This window comes from Hippocampus bargibanti, linkage group LG09 (assembly GCF_051943395.1).
Source record: "Hippocampus bargibanti isolate YZ-2025 linkage group LG09, ASM5194339v1, whole genome shotgun sequence".
Classification (NCBI taxonomy): Eukaryota; Metazoa; Chordata; class Actinopteri; order Syngnathiformes; family Syngnathidae; genus Hippocampus; species Hippocampus bargibanti.
In genome coordinates this window covers 9471168-9487830 of record NC_142742.1, presented here as the reverse complement: position 1 = coordinate 9487830, position 16663 = coordinate 9471168, and the positions used below count along the sequence as shown (strand labels likewise).

General features: G+C 40.7%; 1 protein-coding gene across 1 annotated transcript; it reads left to right on the top strand.

Moving 5' to 3' along the window:
• Window positions 1-515: 515 nt before the first annotated feature.
• Window positions 516-16565, top strand: nemf (nuclear export mediator factor). The gene is made up of 32 exons (XM_089004398.1): window positions 516-688; window positions 811-879; window positions 1730-1832; window positions 1936-2061; window positions 2195-2343; window positions 2417-2484; window positions 2569-2658; window positions 2716-2789; window positions 2866-2936; window positions 3936-4011; window positions 4091-4231; window positions 5286-5494; window positions 5564-5740; window positions 5906-5969; window positions 6150-6238; window positions 6314-6417; window positions 6522-6584; window positions 6663-6775; window positions 7707-7764; window positions 7844-7902; window positions 8459-8579; window positions 8644-8848; window positions 8931-8973; window positions 9045-9094; window positions 11203-11344; window positions 12122-12199; window positions 12270-12473; window positions 13452-13487; window positions 14533-14639; window positions 14733-14776; window positions 15544-15623; window positions 16428-16565. Exons 1-32 carry the CDS (start codon window positions 630-632, stop codon window positions 16503-16505), a joined length of 3150 nt encoding a protein of 1049 aa, XP_088860524.1. The 5' UTR covers window positions 516-629; the 3' UTR covers window positions 16506-16565.
• The last annotated feature ends 98 nt before the right edge of the window (window positions 16566-16663 follow it).

Here is a 16663-nt window from a genome sequence, read left to right as displayed (position 1 = left end):
ACTCTCAAGGACACTTTAATGTCACAGAATAAGAACAAACGTGTTTTTTCTGCGTCGCTGGTTGTCTCGGCTCTGTTGTGTCATTCCCTCCTACCTAATCCCGAGACGGGCAATTGAAATGATGAAAGGGGCTCCATTTTTACATCAGCGCTATTTGTGGCTATGTAAAACCACATATCGACAATACACGTACAAGATACTTGTTTTTAAATATTTCATAATTCATTGCTCAAACCATGTATATAAGAGCCAGCCTTAAAAACAAAACAAAGCGTGTATAAAATATGATAATAATAATTATTATTAAAAGTTAAACAATCACCCAGCAGAGTTTTTTTTTTGATTGAGAACAAAAATTATAATTTAACGCTTGCAAAAATTGCTACAGAGCAAACCAATATTGAGGGCAAGAACTCGTTGCAATGTTTAAAGTAAAATTAACGAATGTATACAACCACAACGCTTCATCCGTGGTTTTGAAATTGTCATAATCTGCGCATGCGTATAACCTCCTTGACCAGTGGAGCTAACACTGCGCATGCGTGCTGTCGCGTGCGTGCTCATAGTGTGGCACAAACCTGCCTTTATATTAACGCCGTTTTTTAATTTTTAAAACGCTTCAAGTCATCATGAAAACAAGGTTTACCACGGCGGACATTAGGGCTGCTATCGCCGAGATAAATGCGAAGTAGGTGACGTTTAAAGTCCCATGCCCGGTCGAATTAGCCGAATTGCTAATGTTAGTACTGTACATTCGCTTACGTGCCTTCCACTATTGATACTTTTTGGGGGCGTTTGTGTGTGTGACAGCTACATGGGTATGAGAGTGAACAACGTGTACGACATAGACAACAAGACGTACCTCATCCGGCTACAAAAGTAAGCAATGCCTTTCTGAATGCACTCATCACTCGAGTCCCGTATAAAGTTTACGACTGTTCTCTGCCTCCCCAGAATTGAGTGACGTCAACAAAGACTGAAAAGCTATGATGTCAATGATGAATTATATCATTTTCCTCTTTGCAAACATACTAATCTTATTGCACTACACCTGTCCATTCATATCAGAATCAGAAAGCCTTTAATAGTCCCACAATGGGGAAATTTGCAGTCCACAGCAGCAATTAAAAGGAGGTGGGGGGGGGGAGATAAAAAAAAACACAAACTGTACATCGTGCAAATATAAGAAAAGCCTATTAATATATGTAACTGTATTGTATCATCAGTAGTGCTATTTACAGTACAAGAGCCCATTTTTATCTAAAACTGCACCTGTGTTTTTTTTTATCTGAATCATTCAGATAAATACCAATATTATTCTATTCTATTAAATATAATGTATGAGTAATTCAATGGTATATTGACTTAGAAGTTGTCTCATAAGTCATTGTTTCACTGAACAAATAAAATAAAGTGACATTAGTAATTTACACTAGACACGTTTTGATGTTTATTGGCAAGCTTCCTTGCTCATTGACACGACAGTCATGAGCCATCATACTTTGAGCTGTGTGCTATTTACGTTAGCATCCTCTCTTGACAAGTTCATTCAGGTCTGATGTTTTAATGGTTTGGTTGGGTTTTTGGGAAGGGGCTCCCCATTCTCTGATTTTGCCGTACTGCTCCCGTAACCAATGTAACCAATTGCTCGAGATGGATGGGTGTAATTGGATCTAGGTTCAGGTGTATCTGATTTTAAAATGTCACCGGTATAACTTTGTTGAAAAAGGCCTGACAGCAAAGCGGTTCTCCTGCTTGAATCCGGAATTCGGATTCATTCTACAGACTTCGAATGGCCCAAGAATATGATGCCATCGGGCTTTGCCATGAAAGTAAGCATGTTACTTGAAATAGCATTATTATTGTCGTTATTGATTATTCAATTGATGTATCAAATTTTCCAATATACACAAGTTATGAAATGTATCCCTGTAGTGTCGTAAGCACCTGAAGACGCGGCGGCTGACTCAGGTGAAGCAGCTCGGCATCGACAGAATCGTTGACCTCCAGTTTGGCTCGGATGAGGCCGCCTACCACCTCATTGTCGAACTCTACGACCGGGTGAGTACACACTACCAGTCAACGTTTGACACCCTACCTTTTAATAATACTACTCTCGGTACTAGCAAAACGGTCAAAGATGCAATATGCTCGATTTAAACGTACAAGCTGCGCGTTTCCATTCAACCTGCAGGGTAACATCATTCTCGCGGACCATGAGTACACCATCCTCAACCTGCTGCGCTTTCGCAACGCAGAGGCCGAAGACGTCAAGATCGCCGTGAGGGAGCGCTATCCCGTGCAAAGTGCGAGACCTCCAGAACCACTCATCACGTTACAACGGTAACTTGTTGAGCCCATGGACCGGTCGCTGCCATTTACTGTGGATTTTAATGACTCCCAACCTTCAATGCAGACTCACTGAAATCATCAGTCAAGCACAGAATGGAGAGCAATTAAAAAGAGTGCTAAACCCTCACCTTAGTAAGTAATGATTAGACTTCACTTCCTGATTACCATTCTTCATGCGATCAGATTGCTAAAGTGGATTTTTCGAAACTCGCACAGCCTATGGAGCCACTCTCTTAGAACACTGTTTCATTCAAGTCGGACTGGCGGGCTCAGTGAAAGTCGACAGTCAAGTGGATGCTTCCCAAGGTATGCTCGCAAACTTATATCTCCGGTGAGCCAATTTATGGTTAATTTCTGTTTCAGTTGCACCTAAAATCCTGGAAGCATTGCAAATGGCCGAGACGTACATGGAGAAAACGGAGAAGTTTAGCGGCAAAGTATGACAAATATAGTTAAATCTTTTTTTTGTCTGCTTTTTGGATGTATCAGAATATAAGCTTTATTTTATGTAAGGGCTTCATCATTCAAAAGACTGAAAAGAAAGCAAGTTTAACACCCGGGAAAACCAGCGAAGAGCTCCTCACGTAAGTCACAATGCAGAGCGCGAACTGGGATATGCTGCTGGTGGTGTTGTTTTTCATAATTTCATATTTTATCATTTGTTAGTGTGAGAATATAATTTTCACGAAAGTAATATGATAGATAGGGAATCCACTTATTAACTAATTCACTGTCAAACAATGCAAAAATGTGTCCATTTCAGTGTCAGGGTTTTTCTCATTGTCACTCAAATTCCAGGACCCACAGAATATTGAGTTTTAGGACTGCATAAATATTCAATGCAGCGTAAGAAACCATAGACTATCTTCTTTCATCAGAAAAAAAAAATAGTTAATTCCTAAATTATATGTGTCTGGAGTTATATGAGCCTGAAATGAGGGCAGATGTACAAAAATACAATGCAGTACATGCATATTGGTTTACATAGTGCTTTAACAACAGCTGAAGCTGGAACAAAGCGCTAACATGGAAAAAGGGGGGAATGCTGCCCGCATGTGGAAGGGAAAAACATTGCCAGAGGTCTGGCCAGCGCTTTATCGACACCCAAGCATGAAAAACCAAAACCCGAAAACATTTGAGAATGGCGCCCTACGTCATATTTTCAATTCCCAAATAAATTCGGGAATGGCAGTGAATGAGTTAAGTCATGTCATGATGAGAGGAAGATAAACAAAGTAGTGGTGCTGTAGCGCCATTGTTTAGTTTGAATTTGGTGAGTTTAAAGCAATTATTAAATATTATTGAAATGTGATACAATAAAATCTCTGTTTTTTTTTGTACTTCATCAGTGTTAAAAATCATGATTTGAATTTGTGTGCTGAATTGTTAGTATTTTAGAAATGTTCTATTTTTTGTAATAGTCATTTTTAGATCACAAAACAATGCCTTATGATGTGTAAAAAAGGAGTTAATACAGTTTTCAAAATACGATCTACAGAATGTAATAATTACTCCTGTTAGACTTGAAAATACAATTCTGTAATTTATCGGAATATTCAATTCACAGGCGTTTGCAATTACAGATATGATGAATTCCACCCGTTCCTCTTTGCCCAGCATTTAAAAACTCCTTACTTGGAGTTTGAGTCCTTCAACAAGGTAAGCGCAACACATTTACCACGTCTCTTGTCGTGTTTTTCGACTGGGGTCACGTCTTGTCACAATGTTGCCTTGACAGGCGGTGGATGAGTTTTTCTCCAAGATGGAGAGCCAGAAAATCGACGTGAAGGCTTTGCATCAGGAGAAGCAGGCCCTGAAAAAGCTGGAAAACGTCCGGAGGGATCACGAGCAAAGGTTGGAGGCCTTGCATCAAGTTCAGGTGAAGAGAACAGTTGACGTGGTCAAGTCATAGACGCGTGTCACATTTCATGCTTTGAAATCAGTTACTTCATTCGGCTTCCATATATCAAATGTCTTTTTTAACTCTTTATTATTGAAGTCGTTGGACATGGTCGATGCACTTATTGTATCAAAAGCGAGGCAATCTTGCTGCAAAGCAAAAAATACATTAAGAAACTATAAAATTTTGCATACTGTGTATGTGGGAATTAGAGCCATCTAGTGGACACATTGAAATTACAGTTAACTGTAAATAAAACGCTCACAAAAGATGAACTCAGCCTTTCAAAATACAACAATTAAAAACCATTAAAAAACATGAATGAAATGTAACTTATTTTCTCTTTCAAAAATTAATTTGTCATGTGCCGTCACCAGAAAAATATCAGGTCAATGACCCGGCGCGGCTTAGATAGCCAGTGTCACATAACCAAACTCAGAAAAACAAGTTAGCCTCGTCTGGAGACTAGTATAGGATTTTTTATTACTTGACTTCATATTTTGAACTTTGAAATTTGTTGACTTCACTTTAAAAAACAAAGAAAAGTGTCTGTGTCACCGACAGTCCTCTCTCCAATCATTCCAATCATAAACTTAGCTTGTGACTGTAAAGTGTCCTTGAAAGTTTTGAAAGGCGCTTATAAATGAAATTTGTATACACAGGTAACATCCGTCTCGACTTACAACCACCCATACTTACGACCACGACCGCTGGACCCTATTTTTTTTTTTTTTTTTTTCATTAAGTCATTTAGCACTTTGTCTTTCTTCAACATTTTGAATTGATATCCACTTACGACCATTTTGACTTGCGACGGTTTTGTCAGAACGGAACCTGGTCGTAAGTCGGATCTTTTTTTTTTTTAATCTGCTGCCCACTAGTGGTCTGTAGCTATATCAACGTTGGTCTTTTTTTAATCTGCTACCCGCTAGTGGTTTGTAAATGTATCAATTTTGGTCAAATATATCCCCCCAGAGGAGACCGAGAAGAATATTGAGGTTTCTGTCACACTCTCGTATGGGTCACATGGCAGGAAGTGGATCGAGTGAAAGGCGAGCTGGTGGAGATGAACCTGGCTGTGGTGGAGAGGGCGCTGCAGGTGATCCGCAGCGCTCTGGCCAACCAGGTTGACTGGACCGAGATCGGCGTATTGGTCAAGGAGGCGCAAGCTGCCGGCGATCCCGTGGCATGCGCCATCAAGGATCTCAAGTTGCAGACCAACCACATCACCATGCTTCTAAAGTGAGACCAACAGGTCCAATGCCTGACAAAATGGCTCCTTGCTCATTCCCCCCCCCGCCTTTCTTTTAGGAATCCTTACATCACTGAAGAGGAACAGGAGGAGGCGGAAGAGTTGAAGGAGGCCTTCCAAGAAAAGGGCAAGAAAAATAAAAATAAAGACAAAGGTCAGAATAGGAAGCTGCAGAGGAACAAGCCCATTCTGGTTGATGTGGATCTTAACCTGTCAGCCTATGCCAATGCAAAAAAGTACGTAAGAAATAATGATACATTTCATTTATCAGTGCCTTTCAAAACTCTCATGGACACTTTACAGAATCTTGATGACTGGCCAATCATTTAAGTCTTCCCCTCTAAATCAGTGATACGTTTTTAAGGGGGAAGTTTACTCAAATCTACAATGTCCATTTTCAGGTACTACGACTGCAAGCGCAGTGCTGAAAAGAAGGAACAGAAAACCATTCAAGCAGCAGACAAGGTCAGAGCAGCTTTCTCCTATCTTTGTGACTGCTTTATTTCCAGTATATGATAGTTTTCCATGTTAAGCGCTTTGTTCCAGCTTCAGTTGTTGTTAAAGCACGATATAAATCAATATGGATTGTATTGTGTACCTTGACTGGAAAAACCATTGAAAGAGCTTTTCTCAATTTCGTTGAAGGCCATGAAATCAGCAGAGAAAAAGACCCAGCAGACCTTGAAGGAGGTCCAGACAGTGACCACCATCCAGAAGGCCAGGAAGGTCTACTGGTGGGTGTGGCACTTTGTAGTACTCGCCGGGTTATTCTTTGTATCCTCTCAGACGTGTATGCATGTTGTGTGTAGGTTTGAGAAGTTCCTGTGGTTCATCACGTCGGAGAACTACCTCGTCATCGCCGGGCGAGACCAGCAACAGAATGAGATGATCGTCAAGCGCTACCTGCGGGCCGGTAAATTGAGGAAAAAGACAAATTTCGCCTCTCGCTGGAATACACGGCACCGATAAAGGCGGACTTACTGCATGCGCGTCATTATTTTGTGCCTTTTTTGCCAGGTGATATCTATGTCCACGCCGACCTTCATGGTGCCACTAGCTGTGTCATCAAAAACCCAGCAGGTTCGTCCACTCATTTATGATTGACAACTTCATCTCCCCTTTGACCCCTCCCCTCCTTCACCTCCTTCCGCTTTCCAGGCAGTCCCATACCCCCTCGCACGCTGACCGAGGCGGGCACCATGTCGGTATGCTACAGCGCCGCCTGGGATGCCAAGATTGTCACCAGCGCTTGGTGGGTCCATCATCATCAGGTGAGTCACAAAGAACAGGCTTTAATTTGTTTGGTTATTGTCAACGAAGATGGATTCAAAATCAAATTTTCCAAAATAAGATTTATTTATAGTTAATTTATTCAATGCCAGAGGATGTGCACAAATATGTCCACTCCAGTGCCAGGGTTTCCGTCATTGTCACTTAAATTTCAGGACCCACAGAAGAGTTTTAGGACTACATTAACATTCAATGCAGCGTAAGAAACCTTAGAGTCCAGACTCTCTTATTTTATCATTAAAAAGAGTTAATTCCTAAATTATATGAGGCAGGAGATATATGATCTTGAAATTAGGGTGGCTGTCCAAAATGCAATGCAATACACGCATATTGGTTTATATAGCGCTTTAACAACAGCGGAAGCTGGAACAAACATGGACAAAAGGCAAATGCTGCCCTTTTGTGGAAGGAAAAAAGCATTGCCAGAGGCCATGGCCAGCGCTTTATCGGCACCAAAGCGTGAAAGAACAAAACCTGAACAAATTCGGGAATGGCGCTCTGTCATATTTTCAATTCCAGAATACATTTGTGAATGGCAGTGAACGAGTTAACAGATATTAAATATTTGTTCCTGAATAAAATATTTATAACTAACAAATATTCAAATCATCGCTAAACCATTTCATCTTGTTGCACAATTTGCAAAAAATATTACTGGTACATAAAAAGACAGTGCTTGGTTGATTGATTGGATTGGATTAGCCTTTATTAGTCTTGCAGTGGTGAAATTTACATTTTACAGCAGCAAAGTTATGAAAGAAAGGAAACGAAGAAGTAGAAAAACAAAATACAGGAGCTGCTGTAAAGGCAGCCACTCTTGCGGAGCCATCTTGAAGTACAAAATATCGTCTTAAAAATAGTGGTTCACAATGAACTTCATTATTGTTTACAAGCCCGGTTGATCATGTTTAGGTGTCCAAGACTGCGCCGACAGGAGAGTATCTGACGACTGGCAGCTTCATGATCAGAGGTAGGACAACTTTTAGAAGGCTTATTTTATTTAGCATAGCAACAACTGAATGATCGTAGTCTTTTTTTTTCGTGCGCAGGAAAGAAAAACTATCTACCCCCTTCCTACTTAATTATGGGCTTCGGCTTCCTCTTTAAGGTAAACCATCGAATGAAGTTACAGACGCTCCCCACGTTACGAACGAGATGCGGTTGTTTGTAAGGTGAATTTGTTCGGAAGTTGCTCCAGTGCTACATTTTGTATGGAATGTATGTTTAAGTCAAACACTGAACGGGGAAGTATAAAACACAGATGCTCTAACAGTCGTTAAATAAATTCACAACTACTGTAGTATTTTCTTACTGAATTACGTGCCAGCAGCCATTACTTTTTGTCATGCATCGCCTCTTCCTCAGGGCGTCAACTGGGAAGAGGGATTTCCTCCCCGCCGACTTACTCTACGCAGCCAATCACAAGCAAGTTCGGCCGGAAAAAGGCATGCAATACAAAATCTAACTTTGAGCATCTCTGTCCAAACATTTTTCAACATACTGTGCCCGCAAAAATGTTTGTATGTACCGTAACGTTGTAACTTGAATGTTCGTAAGTTGGGGAGCGTCTGTACTGACTGCGTCTGTTTGCATATAGGGGCGGTCGTTCAATATTTTCTTTTATGAACAAAAATGATCCCCCTGACTAACACCCCCTTCTAAAGGTAGACGAGCAAAGTGTGTTCCGTCACAGAGGCGAGCGCAAGGTAAAGTCGGTCGAGGAGGACGTGGAGGAAATGGCGTCCAGAACGGCAGAGATGTTGGAGGAAGGGGAGGAGCTTACGGGTAAGCACTAACCCTCCTCCGCCGTTCCAACAATCATCACCTGATGCCCAAGAGCCTACGTCAGGCGACGATAGCGGCGCCGAAGACGACGGAATGGAGGATATAAAAGAAGAGCATGAAGTCGGGGACTGCGATGGAACAGATGCGGTGGAGATGGCGCCAATGGACGAGGCGATGTTAGAGCAGAATGATTCAGACGGTGATGACGAAGGGAAGGAATTAAGTTATCCTGACACCGCCATCACCCTCACCCACTTGCAGCCCTTAAGGTACCAACATTACAAAGACCAGCCATCGTACTCTTTCCAGAGCTTCAGGATGAGTCATCATACCCTCACCCTTTCTTTCCAGGAGCTCTCAAAACATCGTTTTGAAGAAAGAAACCACCTCTCAGGTTCACATCTTTGGACATATTTTCCCAGAATGACCCCTCGTAAGCCGATTTATTGAACGCTGTTTCTGCAGGTTGACGTTGACATGCAAGGAAGGAAGCACATGACCGCTAAGCAGAGACGGTGAGTCTAAGGATTATTATTATTTTAGTTATTTTTAACTAATTTACTGCCAGACGATGTGAAAAAATGGGTCCACTCCAGTGCCAGGGTTTTTGTCATTGTCACTTGAATTCCAGTTCCCACAGAATATTGAGTTTTAGGACTACATAAACATTCAATGCAGCGTAAGACACCTTAGACTCTCTTCCATCAGAAAAAATGTTAATTCCTAAATTATATGGGTCAGGAGTTATATGATCATGAAATGAGGGCGGCTGTCCAAAATACAATGCTATCCGTACTGTACATATTGATTTATATAGCGCTTTAACAACAGCTGAAGCTGGAACAAAGCGCTAACATGGAAAAAAGGAAATGCTGCCCCCTTGTGGAAGGGAAAAATATCGCCATGGCCAGCGCTTCATCTGCACCCAAGCATAAAAAACAAAACCCAAACCAATTCAGCAAGGGTTTTAGTTTTTCTTGCAGGTGGGTGCCAATAAAGCACTGGTCAGACCAATGTTTTTTTTTTCCATGAGGGGGCACCATTTGCCTTTTGTACAGCCGCCCCCACTTGCACCTCATATTACTTCAGACACATCTAACTTAGGAATTAACCCTTTCTTTCTGATTAAAGAAGAAAGCCAAACGCTGCACTGAATGTTTATGTAGTCCTAAAACACAATTTCTGTGGGTCCTGCAATTTGAGTGACAATGACAACAACTCTGGCACTGGAGTGGACACACTTTTGCACGTCTGGCAGTGAATGAGTTAAAATCATGTTTTTGAAAATCCTGTTCTTGCACATGTCGTATTAGTAAGTGTTGGATTATTTTGATCGTTCACCCTTGTTTCATTGCTTCGACGGGTGTTGATGGAAGAGGATGGTTAAATCATCAGGGAGCCAGGTGTAGAACAGAAAGTTGATTTAATCTTGGAGAGCGCGGAGGCATCGCGGTGTCGTCTTAAAGAGAGAGACGAACTCGAAGGGAGAGCATTTTATACGGCGCGCAGTGTGTGACGCGAAAGGATATGACGTATTGTAAATGCGACATCATGTAAAGGAAGGCAGGATATCACGTATCAGGAAGTCCAAAATGTAAACAAAGATTAGCGAGCGATGTTTAGAGATGTTTGTATGGCGAATTACCCCAACAGTAAGCTATTTTTTTCTTTACTTTTAAATTTCTAATTGTGTTCGTTAATGCTTTTTTGTCAAGTATATTGCGTTACATATGCTGCATATGAAATCTGCTATAAATCAGTGATTCTATTTGTATTCATTTTTTTCAAGCATTAGGTTCTGGTAAACATTTACACAGTGACATTTTTTTCATTTTGTTTATTTACTTACATGTTTTAATCCCAGTGTATCACAGTTTGACTTCTCAGAAAGAATATGCCTAAAGTTTGGCCACCCACATTACCATATTTTCCGGTGTATAAGGCACATCCAAAAACCTTAATTTTCTTGAAAAGATGACCCTGCGCCTTATACAGAGGTCAGGTAATATAATAATAATATAAATAAATAAATCTCATAATACTAATAACAACAATAACAATAATAGCAACAATAATAATAAGAATAACAACAACAACAATAAAAACAATAATAATACTAAATTTAATTTATAAGTGCCTATCAAAACTCTCAAGGTCACTTTACAGTCACCTGATAAGTTTTTCTGTGGGTGAGAAACGTCAGCCACGCGCCAGCGTTCACTCAATCCAGAATAACTCAAATACGTGGAAAGCTAGCCAGCTAGCTAATACATAGCTAGCTAGTCAACTATATAGCTAATAGATATCTATCTATCTATCTATCTATCTATCTATCTATCTATCTATCTATCTATCTATCTATCTATCTATCTATCTATCTATCTATCTATCTATCTATCTATCTATCTATCTATAAATGCAGCACAGTGTCTTCCATCTATCTGTGCAGCAATGACATTTTACGATTATTGATGCGCTCGTATAATGTTGTCTGCCTTATATTTGGAAAACTTTTTTTCATTCATTGATGGTGCGCCTGATACTCCGGTTGGCCTTATACACCGGAAAATACGCTGGTAGGATCTCTGGGTAAAAAAAAAAAAAGTTCTGCTGTCTTGTCTAGAGATGAGAAGAAGAAGAATCAGAAACAGGAAGTGAGTGAACCGGAAAAGGAGACTGAGCTTGCTCCCGCTGAACAGGAAGACGACCGGGAATCCAAAACTGGCAGTGGACCGCCTCAGCTGCCATTGAAGAGAGGCCAAAAGGTGAGAAATTTTGCTCAGAAACAAGATGGAGCCTTCGATGTTCAACACAATGTGTGATGGATTTTGCAGAGCTGCAACAATGATCCCATTAATCGATGATCAAATTAATCTACAATCAAATTAATTGTACATCATTTTGATCAACCAGTGGAACGTCAAAAAAAACAAATTCCGAAGAAATAAAAATGAAAAATATCTACTCTAAAATAAAGAAAACTATATGCATGGATTTGAAGATGTCACTGTCCCCACTGGCGCTTTTAAGAAAAAAATATCTAACTTGATAAAACAGGACCATTGCAGTTAACTCATTCGCTGTCATTCCCAAATTTATTTCGGAATTGAAAAATGGGACATTCCCCAATTTGTTCGGCTTTTGGTTTTTCGTGTTTGGGTTCCGACAAAGCGCTGGTTAGACCTCTGGCAATATTTTTCCCTTCCACAAAGGGGCAGCATTTTCCTTTTGTCCATGTTAGAACTTCCTTCCAGCTTCAGCTGTTATTTAAGCACTATATAAATCTATGTATGTATTATATTGTATATTGTATAGCCGCCCCCATTTCAAACTCAGATAACTCCAGACCCATATAATTTAGGAATTAACTTTTTTTTAATGAAAAAAGATAATCGAATGTTTCTTACACTGCATTGAATGTTTATCTAGTCCGACACTCAATATTCTATGGGCCCTGCAATTTGAGTGAAAATGACAACAACCCTGGCACTGGAGTGGCAGTGAATGAGTCAACATAATCAATCCTGCTCTGTTGGCAACAGAACAAGCTGAAAAAGATGAAGGAGAAGTATAAGGACCAGGATGAAGAAGACCGCAAGCTCATGATGCAGCTGCTTGGGGTACCACGCACGCACACAATCGAACACTAGCACAACAAGGCACTCATCTACGCTTTCCGCGTCTTCACAGTCGGCCGGTGCGAGCAAAGACGAGAAAGACAAAACAAAGAAAGGCAAGAAGGGGAAGGGCAAAGAAGAGCCCCCGAGGAAGCCTCTCCCTCCTCCTCAGAAGCCTCCTCCCAAACCTCGCCAGACGACGGTGACAACCGTCACGAAACCGGAGCAGATGACCGCGGATGGCGAGGAGGCGGCTTCCACGGCGCAAGATGACAAGGTATCGGACACACCTTCTCGCGTTAAAGACACTCGTGTTCGGGAAATGACCATTACAGTGATACCTTGGCTTACGAACTTAATTGGTTCCCAGATAGTGTGTAAGGCGAAAAGTGTGTATCCCAAACATTAATTTCCCATAGGAAACCATTAAAATGAGAATAATCCGTTCCCAGGTCCCCATAAAACATAATTTACTACTTTCTAATTTTCTAAAACGACACAAAATATGCTTTATTTTATGTATAATAAATGTGCTATGGTATTATAATTAAATAAATAAACTGTACTATATAATAAAGTTGTTTTATTTACCTTTGTGATCGTCGTTGATGGCATGATGGAATGGAGTGTCCGGTTTCCTCTGCATTAAACACTTGATGAGGAACGTAACCTTCTTTTACCATCTTGAGGAATGATCCCTTGTCGGTGCTTTGCCTGCGATAATTTTATCTAGTTCCTCATCAATTGTGTTCTGTTTAGCTGGGTCGATAGCTTTTTACATCAAGTGTACAGATTGCTTGTGCGGGTTATTTGTGGAGCCTGATAGATGGGATATTTTAACCTTTCATCTACACTCTGCTTTTGAACTATCAAAGTTGAAACAAGTCAAAATTTCAGTGTTCTATCCATTTTATCACTCGCTGTCGTCTGCCTGTTTAATATGTAACCCCCCCCCCCCCCCCCGACTGCTGCGTTCTTGACCAATCACGTGGCTTTAACCGAAGACTGGGGGCGGGGAATAAAGGACAAAAAAATGTCGGCTGCCATTTTCTTGAACGGGCACGTTCAAGAACGTCAAATCACTCATTGTGGTGCTCCATGTGTATCCCGAAAAATAGTTCGTATGCCAAGGTAAGGTATACTAGCAATCCTACATGTATTTAGTGTTCTTAAACTTCTGCAATGTAGCTTTTAAAATCCAGTCTTGTTATTCTTTATGCTCTTAACATGAAGCGATGTATGTGTCATTTTTCAGGACGACGACATTGATGCGGACAACCCTGGGGCAGAGGTGACTACAACTTTGTGGTTCTTACTTAAACATTTTACATCAAGTACAAAGGGAACGTTTTGGGATAAATCCTTAAAGGACAACCGACGCTTCCGGACAAGTTGTGTCCATAATTTGTAAAATCACTTGAAATGACTTCTACTGAGCGCATTTTACAAAGATCCCACCCCATATAGCTATATTTTATATAGCGCTGAATATTCCGGAAGTCTTGTTTTCGAGTTGATGATGATGCCTTACGTGACATCACGTCTGGAACGCCCTTGACCGAGAAAGTGACACACAATGCATTTTGGGTACTTTATTTGGTCTGAAAACACCGTGTTGATGGCGAAATTAGAAGGAAAACTACATAAATAACGTGATGGTGAATCGTTGTGTGTCTCATCCAATTGCAGTAACATGCACAAAGAACGTGTAAATTTAAACAAATTCCCAGCAGACAAATCATCCCATTTCCAATGGAGCTTGTGCGCCTCCTTGTGCATTTTCTGGGCGCTACATTGGAGTCCAGATGGCTCGAATTGATACAGTAGGACTATTTGAATCATATTGATAACTGGATGAGTAACAAGAAAGCATCTCCTCCGAATCTGAAGCCATTGTTTTGATTCTGTAGCAAGGCAAGACGTCCTGGCGTGATGTCACGAACTGGGGGCGGGACTTTCTGAAAATCACCAGTTCGGAGCTCATTTTGTGGCAGTTTTGGGACACTTGAAGTCATTTTTATTGCTGTTTTTCATTTGACTAAAAATATCAGCCTGCGTGTTTTGGGTATTTTAGATGCTCTAAAACGTTTTTCTGATGTCAGTTAGGAAACAAAAAAGTGATGTCGGTTGTCCTTTAAGTGTCATGTGATTTCTTCGAAGATGGCGTTTACAATGTGGTGGTTTCATACTTTCAGAATCAGAATCAGAATACCTTTATTCGTCCCGCAATGGGGAAATTTGCATTGTTTGTAAAAGCGTCACCTCAAAGAACACACACTGAACACCACTCCCTGACAGTATGTTTAATGTTATGATTGTGTTTGTGGACGCACCAGGAAGCAGAGACTCTTCTCACTTCGCTGACAGGTCAACCTCACTCCGAGGACGTGCTGTTATTCGCGGTGCCTGTGTGCGCCCCCTACACCGCTCTTACCAACTGCAAGTGCGTAACGCCGTGATCCACTCAACTCACTGTGGTGATTAAAGCAGTATATAAGGGAAGGATCATGTTTTTTTTATTCTTTCACACCAACAGGCACAAAGTTAAACTAACACCAGGCTCACAAAAGAAAGGCAAAGGTAAATATATATATTTTTGACGCCTCGCAGTTGAGAATGTGAGCCACCAAATGGCTCAAAGGAAGAAAGAATAATGTATTTTCCGGAGTGCAAGTTGCACCCCCGATGAATGGTGAATTTTCAAACATTTTCCATGTATCAAACACTCCTTCAATGAATGAGAAACGTTTTCCAAATATAATATATAAATATTGGATTGGATTTGCCTTTATTAGTCTCGCAGTGGAGAAATTTACATTTCACAGCAGCAAAGTTATGAAAGGAATATATATTAAGGTTTTCCAAATATAGGGCACACAACACTATAAGAGCGCATCAATAATCATAAAATGTCATTGCTGCCCAGATAGATGGAAGACCTTGTGCTGGCTGCATTTAGCGGGCTATCAAGCTAGCTAGCTTTTATCTCTATAGCTATCTACATGGCTAGCTGGCTAGCTATATATTAGCTATAAACCTATCTAGCTGGCTAGATTTCTATCAGCTATTTAGCTAGCTTTCTATCTATTTGACGAAAACCTATGACTGTAAAATGACTCAGAGTTTTGAAAGGCGCTTATCAAAGAAATGCATTATTATATTACTTAACATAAGGTGCATCTGCATATAAGGCACAGGGTCATCTTTTGAAGAAAATCAAGGCTTTTGTGTGCGCCTTATACACCGGAAAATACGGTACACTCTGATCATGAGTTGAATTCACATCCATTGCATGAAACGTCACAGACACCGCCAAAAACGTGTGTTACTCTTTTTCTTTGTCACAGCCGCCCGCACCGCACTTTTGAGCTTCATGAAATCCAAGGAGGCTTCTGTAAGAGAAAAGGACTTGCTACGTAGCGTCAAGGTACTGAGTCTGAATCCCCACACATACACTTAAAGGACAATCGACGTCACTTTTTTGTTTTTTAACTGACATCAGAAAAACTTTTATATCATCTAAAATACCCAAAACACGCAGTATGATATTTTTAGTCAAATGCAAAACAACAATAAAAATTACTTAGTGTCCCAAAATCTGCAAAAAGTTGTGCTGTGAATTGGGCATTTTCAGAAAGTTTTGTCACGCCAAGACGTCTTGCATTGCTTATGAATCAAAGCAATGGCTTCAGATTCGGAGAATATGCTTTCTTGTTACACATCCAGTTACGAATATGATTCAAATAGTTCTGAAGAGGAAAGCATACATGTTTGCAATCGATTAAAGAATTATATGTGCCATTTTGAGGCAACATTGGGGCAAAATCTCTCACCCCAAAAAAAAGAGGCACAAAATGGCGACCTCCAGTGGCTTGGATGCCCTCTTCTGGCGGCTTTTGGGTGCAACACGGTTCTCAGACCAAACAAGTACAGCAAAATACATTGACGTGATGGAAGGACTGCGACAATGTGTCTTTTTTCGGTCAGGGAGCTGTCCTTTCGTGACGTCACGTACGGACTCGTCACCAACTCAAAAACAAGACTTCCTGAATATTCAGAGCGAGTCTTAAAACGTAAAATATAGCTACATGCGGTGGAATCTTATTAAAATACGCTCAGTAGAAGTCATTTGAAGACATTTTACAAATTATGGACACAACTTGTCCGGAGACGTCGGTTGTCCTTTAAATACTGTTATGGCCTGAACTGATTGGATTTATTCATGTGACAGGATGCCGATCTGTCCAGAAACATGCCTGGCAAAGTCAAAGTGTCTGCTCCTAACTTGCTGGCTGCTAAGAGGAAATAAGACACTGCACGACAACTGTGGAAACGCCTGCCTTTAGATGTGTCGACGAATGAAAATGGACTCATAATGATCTAAATCATTCTTTGAACCGGAGAAAAAAAATGTACAGAACTTTTTTGTTGTTGTTGGACTAAATTTAATTTTGGCCACAACATTCA

Bases quoted from the DNA above. Each gene is read 5' to 3' on its own strand.
- nemf (XM_089004398.1), top strand. From the start codon at position 630: ATGAAAACAAGGTTTACCACGGCGGACATTAGGGCTGCTATCGCCGAG. The intron at 2,344-2,416 runs GTAACTTGTTGA...CCTTCAATGCAG, and splicing joins CCACTCATCACGTTACAACG to ACTCACTGAAATCATCAGTC. The intron at 4,012-4,090 runs GTAAGCGCAACA...TTGCCTTGACAG, and splicing joins AGTTTGAGTCCTTCAACAAG to GCGGTGGATGAGTTTTTCTC.